The following is an 11,318-nucleotide window of genomic DNA, read 5'->3' as shown; positions in this document are numbered from 1 at the left end:
AAAGAGTTATCGTTTCTGAAACCAGCAGGTCAGTTCTACCCTGTCCTGCAGGGTCACGGTGGCAGTGGGAGGAGGAGGAAACCCCCAACAAAGGTCTTCTTTGTCAACTCCTGTCATACCATGCATTTTGTTGCTCTCCTCAAAATCATCAGTGTGCTTAAAATGCCGTGGATCCTTGTTGAGGTATTTCTTTATATTGTCATCCAGATACCAGGATTCATTCTCATTAAATACCAGAAACAAGAGAGCAAATTCATAATCCACGTCCGTTCTCCTTCCCTTTTCATTCAGCACGCCTTCTCTGCACGTGATCAGAGGGCCCATCAAACCGCTGTATGTGTCCTGAAAGGAAAACACATCGCCTTAGGAGCGCCTTTCCATCATTTGTCACAGAGACCACGTGTTTGTGAGATGGTTACGGTAAAGAGACGGTTGTCTGTGAAATCCGGACGAGTCAAGGTGGCGGCTATGAAAATTTAGTAAAGTACCTGGACTCTTTACTCAGGTTGTACCCCGAGTCCACTCACAGATGACCCTCGCTTCATACTTGCTGAATAAGTGAAGGCTTGATTCTGTTTCTGTTTGCTTTTCAAGGGAAACAATATTTAGAACTCCATTTAGATGTGTCTACTCTACTTTCTGTGGGTTATTAGTAAATAACATGGGTTCTTGGGTCACCTCCAAGCCACGTCATTCAGTCATAAGTTCTCCTTTGAGGGCAAACATCCACTTTCACCACTTCCGACTTGGGTATTCTATTTGAATATGCTTCCTGCAATAATATGGACTACTAAGTACGTACCTCTGTCTAAACCGGAATTTATTATTTTCCTCAACTCCATTTCCTCTTCTTGAATTCTCTGTTCCTTCTGACAGCACAATGATATGCCTCGCCAGTTGGGTCAGAACACGTGGGCTGAATCTTTATTTGTTCTTTCTTCCCAGCTCTTCCATCCAGTGTTCTGTCGTGTTGTCTCTCCACTGCCTCGCTCCTCTTCACCATGCCTCCCCACTCTGAATTCCTTCTTAGACCCCTTTCCAGCGCCGCCTAGAGGATCCTGGCCAACTCACCATGCCCATGGTCCTCAACCAGGTTCAGAGTTGTATTACATTTTGGGGTTTGGACATGCATGAGTTTCTCTTCAAAGTTACAAATGCTCTTAAGATAAGACTATCAGTGATCGTCATAGGACTTGGTAGGGTCATTCGCACATCCTAAGTGGGCAATCACTCTTTGTTTGGATGGATTCCAAAATGTACAGTTTTTAAGTCTTTTTCTTCAAGTATCTTGTACATCTAATTCCTGAATTCTAACAGTATCCAGTACAACTCAAGGACCTTAATGCAGGCGATCTAATATATTTGTAGAAGTACAAGGTAATCCTTCACTTTGTTATAATTGTCAATATTTATATTGTCTATCAGATGAGACTTTGGTTTGGACTTTGGTTTATGCTCTATCATTAGAGTCTGTAGTTGTTTTACATATCTAATGTAAACTCAACATTATCTTTGCCTTTTCTTTCTAAGTGAACCTCGCCTATTTGTCATTCGAATAGCTTTGTAAACTTGCTTATTATAGTTAGTGTGTGCTTTCTTTCCCTAAGTCCCAGTAGCAGTGGGGCATATCTTTAAAATGAATAGATTTCACACATCTAAAGCCATAGTATAAATTATATTCAAAGATATTTTGTCTACTTATAGACCCTCTTTTGCTTCAAATTCCTTTGCACAATCTAAATTTGGTCACTGAAATCTTGAGGTTTTATTTTTTGCCCAAGGTACTTTAAATTAAGGGTCAGCAAGAGGCCAGAGAGAAAATATTGTCTGAAGAAGCCAGATGGTAAATATTTAGACTCTGCCACCACTGACAGTGTAAAGGAGAGGCAGGGCTGGATCAGGCTGGCGAGAGTTTGAGACCCTTGTTGTTCATTGTTACACCCCCTGGTGTGTACCCAACCCAGTCAACTTAAAACCATCTTCCTGTAAGCATTCTGTTTGTTCTTCCCAGTTTACCTTCATGAAGTTTACTGTTGAGTAATAAACCCATGGAATACAATTTGGGTCCGAGGGCCCAGGGCCTGACCTTTTGGGGATATCCCATCTGTAAGTTTTTATTTCTCCTGAAATAGATGAGAGAAAATAGAAAGAATTAATTAGTGTCACCTCTCTTGCTGTACATAGGCCAAGAGACAGTCATTAGAATGAACAAGGGAATTCTACATGGTTTACAATCAAGAAAGATGCGTGTCCAGGTTGAATCCTTTCACCGTGCGTATTCAATCTGTGTGCTGAGTCAATAATCTTAGAAACTGGACTATATGATGACAAACTCAGTATCAAGATGAGAGGATACACAGAGGAAGTAATCGTGCTTGCTAAAAACCAAACTCACGTTCCAGACTAAGAAGAAACTACTAAGAATGGATCAGTTGCCACTCCAGGCCCTGAGCCTCACTTCCAGGCCCCTCCCTCCAGGAGTCCCTCACTACCTCCAGGCCCTGCCCCTTCGGAAAGACCCCACCTCAACCCAAGTGATGCAGTTTTCTGCCGAACCCACTCCTGAGTGTCCCAGGAGGAAATGAACCAGCCCAAACAGATGCCATCAAACCCACACCAGCTCCTGGAGACTCCATGTGTGTCGGAGCACAGCGATGTTGCACGGGCGTTTCCCTGACTGGTTTCTCAAAGTGCACCACCCAGGCTTTCTTCCCTGGAGACCCTGAGTAGACACAAACTTCCAATCTTTCCAAGAACACCTGTCCATGGTAACCATTTGTAATGCTCAGGGACATCACAACCGAAGCAAGGCACCCATGCTTTGAAAAGCCAGATACTTTTTAAAGTGGGAAATCTTTCAGAGAAGGAAAACTCAAAAGAATAAAATGAGGTTGAGTTTCTGACTATAATATGAGAAACCACACAGTTGAATTTGTAAAATTTGCAAGTCCCAGAAAAATAAAGTCATTTTGTTAAAAAAAACAAACAAACCACTCACTGCCATTGAGACATTTCCTATTCAGAGTGACTCTACGGGACAGGGTGGGGCTGCCCTTGTGGGTTCCTGGGACGGCAACTCTCTGTAAGAATAGAAAGCCTCATCTTTCCCCTGTGGAGCGGCTGGGGTTTCAGAATGCTGACCAACAAGTAACTAACTCACCACACCACCAGGGCTGCTTGCTGAGAACGAAGAGGACTCGAAGCACTTATTGAGGAAAATAAAGCTATAGCCTTCAGTATGGATTGCAACTCGATGTGAAAAAGCACATAAAAATCCTCACAATTGAACCAATAAACATTATGACAAACAGAAAAGACTGACACTGTCGAGGATTTCATTTTACTTGGGTCCATAATCAAATACTCATGGAGGGAGCAGCTAAGAAATACAATGATGTGTGGCATTGGGCAAGTCTGCTGCACGAGATCTCTGTAAGTGTTACAAAGCAAAGATGTCACTATGCGGACTAAGGTGAGTGTGCCCCGTGCCATAGTCTTTCCCATCCCCTCATATCCATGTGCAACGGAATAATGAATAAGATACACCGGAGAAGAGCTGATAGAGCTTAACTCTGGTATTGGCGGGAACATGAAAAGTGTCATGGACTGTCAGAGAACAAACAAACAAAGAAACAAATCTGCGGTAGAAGAAGTACAACCATGACGCTCCTTAGAAGCGAGGACGGTAAGACTTCATCTCATGTACTTCGGACACGGTATCAGGAGAGACCCATCCTTGGACAAGAACATCATGCTTGGTAAAGAAGAGTCCGTGAAGAAGAGGAAGACCCTCCAGGAGATGGATTGCCACCGTGGCTGCAACAATGGTCTCGGCAGGACCACAGGTTGTAGGGACGATGGGGGACGGGCAGCATTCCATTTCGTTGTACGGAGGGTCACGAAGAATAGAACAGACTAGATGTCACCTAGCAGCAGACTCCTGGCTAGGGACCTTGGAGCCACTAGCACCGCATTGCTTGTCTGCTGCCTGAAGGCTGGTGACTGAATACTCTGGGCAACAATGGGCTCCAACCTAAGAGCCCTTAAGAGGATGCTGCACCACCGGGCACCATTTTCTCTGTTGTATACGGGTTGGTCGCTATGGGTCTGAGCCAATTTACAGAGCCCTGGTGGCATAATGGTAACGAGCTGGGCAGCTAACGTCGAAGTCGACGATTCAAAACTACCAACTGCTCCTCAGCAGAAAGATGAGGCTTTGTACTCCTGTAAAAAGTTACGGTCTCAAAAACTCACAGGGATGGTTCTACCCTACCCTAAAGGGTCGCTGTAGTCGGCACTGACTCGGTGGCAGCAATGAGTTGGGTTTCTTTTATTTGACAACACTACGGTTCTAGATTGTTTTTATGAAACAACACAAACCGGTCTCTAGCTCTTCTGGTCAGTGTTTCTTGTTATGAGAATTGCTCGTTCACTAGAAATGTCCCCATTAAACACACGCCCTGATTTTATACAGCTTCACAGGGGCGGATTTCCCCACTGCAGACTCCGTCCTGCCTTCTTTTGAGCTGTGAGGTGCCATCGAGTTGACTTCCCCTCAGCTAACCCCCTGTGTCGGAGGAGACCTGCCCTATGGAGGTTCCTAGGCTGTGATATTTACAGGGCTTTCTCCTACGGTTTGTTCTTTACTGTTATCAACGGATGTGCACCCAGACGATGAGGGTTTTAGCTTCTAGCTCACCACTTTCTCCTCACCCTTTATTTCCTCTTCTCCCACTATCCTTGAGCACACGGGCTTTACCACCACGGCTCTCCGCCGTGACTTCTGATTGGAATCACCAGGGAGCCTTGAAAACTCTCACGGGTTCTTTTTATCAGAGTCAGACCCAGTCCCTGAAGACAATCTAGAAAGTATGAAAACCACGCAGTATAAAAGTGTGTCACCCTAACTACCACCCAGAAGATAGAACGATGATTAACACTCTGGCTTATTTCCTTCTGGATTTTTTCTTTTTTTTGGTTTTGTTTTTTTTCAAGACAACATTTCATTTATTTTTCATTAGAAATAAATATTTCACAATATATAATTACATTTTGATTTTGTTTTTGTGATTATTCTTATGTTCAAATGGTAACAATGAAAATGCATCCTGCCTACCACATATGTACGTGATGATTCATAACAGTAGCAAAATTACAGTGATGAAGTAGCAACGAAAATAATTTCATGGTTGGGGGGGTCACCAACACATGAGGAACTGTATGAAAGGTTAGGAAGGTCGGGGGCTGCAGCAGGCTGAGTCCCACGATGGATGGTGTGATGCTGCCCCCGGGTGGCCATAATCGGGACGTGCCAGCCAGGATCCCTGAATTACCAGCTAGGTTTTTCAGAAGTAGATGCAGAGACCTCTCTTTCTTCCAAGGCATCTCGGAGGGGCCTTGAACCTCCAACCTTTAGTTTAGCAGCCACGCGCTTCTGGATTTTTTCTACACTTGATTTTTTGTACCTGACAACATAAGTCTTTTCCATACTGTAAAACTCATGGCAATGCTCTGGGGCAGGGTCGGGCGGCTCCTGAGGGTGTCTGAGACTGGAACTCTTTATGGGCGTAGGAAGCCTCGTCTTTCTCCCCAGGAGGGGCTAATGATTTCAAACTCCTTCCTGACCGCGAGGCCAGCAAGCTAGCATGTAACCATTGTCTTACCTGGACTGCCCTGAGTCCGAATTGACTGACAGCTGGAGAGCTTCATTTTGGTTATACTATAAAAACCTTCTTAAATATCCTTTAATGGTAGAATGACACTCCATTTTAAGGATATTCCAAAATTTCCTTAATTCTTCCTCTACAGATTATCACTTAGGACGTTCCTGTGAGTTTTCTCAAAACAGAATCGGCTTTTGCTATAGGGCCAAGGTTATGGCAAAAGGCAGAATAGTCAAGGCAGATTTACTGCCCCTGAACCCACCCCTGTGCAGGAAGCATGCGAACTTTTCCTAGTGATCCTTTAACTGTTCTCCTCTCTTCCTCATATGCATCTTTAAATTGTTAGAGCCTATGTGTCCTTTACTGTAATTACATAATAGTAATGATCACCATGTGAGTAGATACAAGAGGTACCAGGAAAGATAACTTCCTTGTAATTATACCCAACATTGCTAGCAATTTCAAACTGGAAACCATGATGTTTCTCGATATTTATGACAACCACACTTCCACTGTCCAAAGGTCACGAGAAGCCCCTGAGATTGCAAGATTTTCAAACCTAACTCCAGTCCTGCTCTGCCTTCTTCATAAAGACAGCAGGCCTCTGGTGCACCTTACCTGGTTCCGTGCTGGGCACCTGGAGCTGTTTCCCACTCTCCACATCCTCCACGCCTTGGGCTGAGATGGAGTAGGGCCGACTGGCTTTGTTCTTAAAGATGATGAGGATGGAATCGCCCACCTCTGCGTGAATCATTGGGCCTAGAAGCAAAACACAGATTCGTGTGCATCATCGTCATTCTCTCAAACGTCACAGAATTTAAATGCAGTTTCCGAAATAAAACAAAGGCTGGGTGCTTCTTCCCTGTGCTTCCTTTACAGGGCAATATTGTACCAGGTTCAAATCCTGCCTCTTTCACTTAATAGAGAGGAACTCACATAATCTATCTGAAACTCAATTTCCTCAACTGTAAAATAAATTTTAGTAGTAGTGCCTTGCTTAGACAGTTATGTTATGGTATAAATTGGTTAATTGCATGCCTTAAAACAGTATGTCTTCAACATATGCTTAAAGTCATACAGCCGCTCTCGGCCGTAATCCCGTGTGTGTGACCTTTCAAACTCAAACTCACTGCCATCACGCTCATTCTGACGCATAGTGCCGCTACAGGACAGGGTAGCACTGCCCCTGGTGGGTTTCTGAGACTAACTCATTACAGGAGTAGAAAGCCTCATCTTTCTCCCAAGGAGCAGCTAGTGCTCGACTTTGCTGTTTGTTAGTAGCCCAACTTGTAACCCAAATGACCCGTGAGCTCACAAGTGAATATAATAAAACTAATTGATGGAATAGTGTGTGTGACAGGAATTGGGGGGCTAAGAGTGAAGTGAAAACATATTTGTGTCGGGAAATAAAGACCGTGATTTCACCACATGTCTAACTAGCACTGTCTCTCCGTACTCGGACACCTTGTGGAGGCAGAGGAGTTCTCAAGAGTGCGTGTTTGCATTCGAACTGACAGCATGCACCACTCGAGCAGGAGAGGGTCTTGCCCACAGGACTATGGGACTTTTGCCCCAGGGCAGAGCTTCCCACTGGGGTGGGAGCATTGGCTACTGCCGACAGTAAGAAGGGTTAGGACTCTTATGTTGGATGTACATCAGGCCAAATCCCTAAGTTTCTGTCTTAGCATTTGCTACATTCTACAGTCATGCCAAGGAGCCTGGGGGCACAGTGGCTTGGCAACTAACCAAAAGGTTGATGGTTGAACCTATCATCCGATCACGGGAGAAAAACGAGGCAGTCTGCTCCCCTGGAGATGGGCAGCCTCGGCAGCACCAGAGAGCAGCTGCCTCCCGTCCTGCAGGCTCTGTGTGTATCAGAATAGGGTCACATGCACTCCACTTGCTGTCGAATCAACCCTGGCCCATGGCCACTTCCAGGTGTGTCCCAGGAGAACCGCTTCTCAGGGTTTCCAATGGCTGAGTTTTGGAAATGAGACCTCCAGGCCTGTCTTGGGAGGCACTTCTGGGTGGGTTCAGGCCAGCAGGCGATTACTACCAATGAATCAGCATCTTATCCATGGCAATTAACAACAGCTTAATCTCTTTGGAAGATGATATTTAGTGTGAATCAGAATGCTTTGGTAAATCAGTTGTCGAATAAGTGATGAAGAGAGCTAAGAAAATTCTCTCCATGTTTTTCCACAGTACATTTGGGTGGAGTAGCAGATAGACGCAGGCGTGTGACTATATTAAAATGCGTCTTTGTGTCCTCATTCTCACTTGTGCTGGCAAAAGCACTAGCTTATAGCACAGCAGGCTGTGGGGAGCAGTCACGAACAGAGCCGCACATACACCGTGTCCTCCGAGCCACTGCACAAGCCAGGCGTCTCCCCAGCCACTGAAAGTGGGTGGTTGGAACCCAGGCTTCCTGGGGCCTCCAGCTGATGGGTTTGCCTCTAATAAAGCCATTCTGCCTGTGTCATCTTACGGAGCAGATCCAAATCATGACTCTTTTGGGGTGCAGCCCAACCACTTAGGGAGACAGGTTCTTTAATCTTCAGATTAAATCTTCTTTATTCTTCAGAGCATTGGTGATGCACACACATTACACACACACACACACCATGCTAATAATGAGAGAATGTTCCTATCCATGCTAGATTACCCAATACTCAAGGTAAGCACAGGCTTGCTCATGCTTATTTGCTAATCTGTAGGGAACAATTTCATGATATTTTCACCACCTTGAAGATTCTGCTCCTGGGTCTGGCTGGCATCTGTCCGTCTCCCAGCTCCCCAGCAGCTTCCTGCAGATTCACAGCCTCTTTTACAGAGTACCCAGCAAAGCAAGGTAAGCACAGGCCAGCCTGTGCTTGTTTACTCATATGGAGAGACCAATTTCACATAAGTCTCACCACAGATCATCCGTGGAATTGCTCACCGCTGAACAGTAACTAAGCACAAGAAAGCCCAAAGCTTACCTTGCTTAATGGGTAGTCCTCCCTTGGTTCCCACTGGGGCTGACTCATGGGTGAGACAAGCAAGCTGGTGGGTAAGTGATGATAGGCAGGGGAGGTTTGGGGGTAGAGTGGTTAGATGAGGCATTTAATAATTTATCAAGAATCAACTACCTTGAAGTAGACGAACCAGTCAGGGTGCAGTGTAGCAATGATGAAACATACAACTTTCCTCTAGTTCCTAAATGCTTCCCAACCCCCACCCCCACCCCACTATCATGATCCTAATTCTACCTTACAAATCTGTCTAGACCAGAGGATGTACACTGGTACAGATAGGGACTTGAAGCACAGGGAATCCAGGACGGATGATACCTTCAGGACCAGTGGTGAGAGTGGTGATACCGGGAGGAGGGTGGAGGGAGGGTGGGGTGGAAAGGGGGAACTGATTACAAGGATCTACATAAAACCTCCTCCCTGGAGGACGGACAACAGAAAAGTGAGTGAAGGGAGACATCGGACAGTGTAAGATATGACAAAATAATAATTTATAAATTACCAAGGGTTCATGAGGGAGGGGGAAGTGGGAAGGGAGAGGGAAAAAAATGAGTTGATACCCGGGGCTCAGGTAGAAGGCAAATGTTTTGAGAATGATGATGGCAACAAATGTACAAATGTACTTGACACAATGGATGGATGTATGGATTGTGATAAGAATAGTACGAGCTCCCCAAGAATGATTTTTTAAAAAAGAATCAACTACCTTATTTAATATTAAAAAACACCGTGTAAAGTCGTAACTATTGATATGCTGCCTCGGGCATCAAAAAGCAGGAAAGGCTTTCAAAGCCCCCTGCCTCAGGGCAGCATCTTCATGATGGTCTGGCAGCTCCCAGGGGGCAGAAAATCAGGGAAGGAGAACAGACAAAGGCTTATTATCTACTGGTCACGGCCCAGGCAACTCAGGGCATCAGCCAGCCTAGGGGCTGCACCGAGCCAAGCCCAGGGGGCTTTGAGAAGGGCGCAAGCCAGGGCCTGCAGAACCGGAACCAGACCTTTGGCCTTGGGCCTCCCTCTGGGTAAGGAGTTCCTCCTTGGTCAGATTATCTTTATGGCATGTCATAGGGCACTGTGCATAGATCATCCGGGCTCTTGAAGAAGTGGCACAGACACTCTGCTTGCTGTTCTGAGGCACTGAATGTTTAACATTAGAGTTTCCTGGCTCAGCCGAGGAATGCTGGAGAAAGATCTGCAGACTAATAGATCCGGTTAGACTGCTCTGATGGTTTCGATCCTTGCCTGTGTGCAAAATTTAGTAGTTTTACCATGACTCCTATTTGATATGAGGAGTTCCTGGGCAGTGCCAAGGGTTAACGCACTCGGCTACTAACCAAAAGCTTGGGGGTTCGAGTCTACCCAGGGGCACCAGAGAGAAATCCCCAGCGATCGACCCCGCCCCCAAACAGCCATGGAGACCCCTATGGCGTGCAATTCTACTCAGACACCCAAGGGGTCCCGTTTGGTGGGGCGGGCAATCCACTGGATCGACACGCTGCAGGGCCCCTGCTAATGAAGAGCGGAGGGCACCCCGATATATACAGCTGGGCCACCGGGCTCCTGCCGTCCCTTGCACACGTGCGAGCCGGTGGTGACCCCTGCGCCGTACCCAGGAGCTCTAAGTGCTGCTCGCGGGGCCGCCGGGCCTTGATCTCCACAAATTCTCCGTTGGTGTATTCCCTGTAAACCACCTTCTTGTACTGAGAGCCGATCCAATTTTCCGTGTGGTTCATAAATATGTCTCCATGCCTGCAAATCAGAGCAGAAGGAATTGAGGGTGTTAGAAGGGGGAAGGAGGGATTTGGTGTACTCTGAAGTTCCCTGCTTTTCCAGAGCTCCCCTCGCCTGGCTGTGGGCAGGGTCTCACTGGGGAACTGACCTTTTGCGTGACTTTTCTCTCTGGTAAGAGAGTCTGGAGTCTGCATTTCAAAGCTTGGGAGGGAGGGGGTGCAAAGGGGCCCTGGTGGTGCTGCCGGTTAAGCGTTGGACTGTTAACCTCAAGGCCAGTGGTTCAAACCCACCAGCAACATTGTGGGACACAAGTCAGGCTATCTCACCTCCCAAAGCGCTGCAGCCTCAGAAGCCCTGACAGAGAGTCATTGTGAGTCCGAAGTGACTCGTGGCAATCACGTGGACGGATGGCAGTGCTTCCCAAACTCACTGCCACGGAGATGATGCCGACTCATTTCTGACAGGTCGATTCTCTATCGGGCAGAGTAGACATTGGAGTTCCCAAGGATGCAGAAAGCCCTATTGTTCTCTCTTGGAGTAACTTGTGGGTTTGAACCGCTGACCTCTTAGCCGCCCAACTTGTAACCTACTTGTGCGCCACCAGGACTCATGTCTTCTCTGACAAGGCTTGCACAACGCAGAAAGAGTGGGTGCTCAGTAGATGGTTATTGTCACGAGCCCAGGAGCGTGAACGTCCAGGCGCATCAGTCCACGTGTCCAGGAGGAGTAGCAATAGCACTGTTTTCCTACAGCAACTTCAGGTTTGCTTTCCAATCCCATCTCCCTGAGTGACTCCTGCCTGGCCTCGTGTGGACGACTGTTTGTGTTGCAGCTGAGATTCTCAGGCCTCCGGTGTGTTCCTAGGACTTGGCACAGAAGATTTCTGGACCCCAGGGGTAGGCAGAGGGCC

General features: G+C 46.7%; 1 protein-coding gene across 1 annotated transcript in view; it reads right to left on the bottom strand.

The window, feature by feature from the left end:
- LOC101638486 (ferroxidase HEPHL1) overlaps positions 1-11,318 on the bottom strand; it is an 88,560-nt gene that overhangs the window by 9,168 nt on the left and 68,074 nt on the right. The window contains exons 11-14 of the mRNA XM_013006243.1: positions 10,287-10,426; positions 6,282-6,422; positions 2,017-2,123; positions 120-342 (exon numbers count right to left, since the gene is read on the bottom strand). Of these exons, the coding sequence (XP_012861697.1) occupies positions 120-342; positions 2,017-2,123; positions 6,282-6,422; positions 10,287-10,426 (611 nt within the window). The remainder of the gene's footprint in view (positions 1-119; positions 343-2,016; positions 2,124-6,281; positions 6,423-10,286; positions 10,427-11,318) is intronic.

Source organism: Echinops telfairi, unplaced genomic scaffold (assembly GCF_000313985.2).
Source record: "Echinops telfairi isolate 266 unplaced genomic scaffold, ASM31398v2 ScPeMD7_7421;HRSCAF=8459, whole genome shotgun sequence".
NCBI classification, from domain to species: domain Eukaryota; kingdom Metazoa; phylum Chordata; class Mammalia; order Afrosoricida; family Tenrecidae; genus Echinops; species Echinops telfairi.
This window is presented reverse-complemented; position numbering and strand designations above follow the sequence as displayed.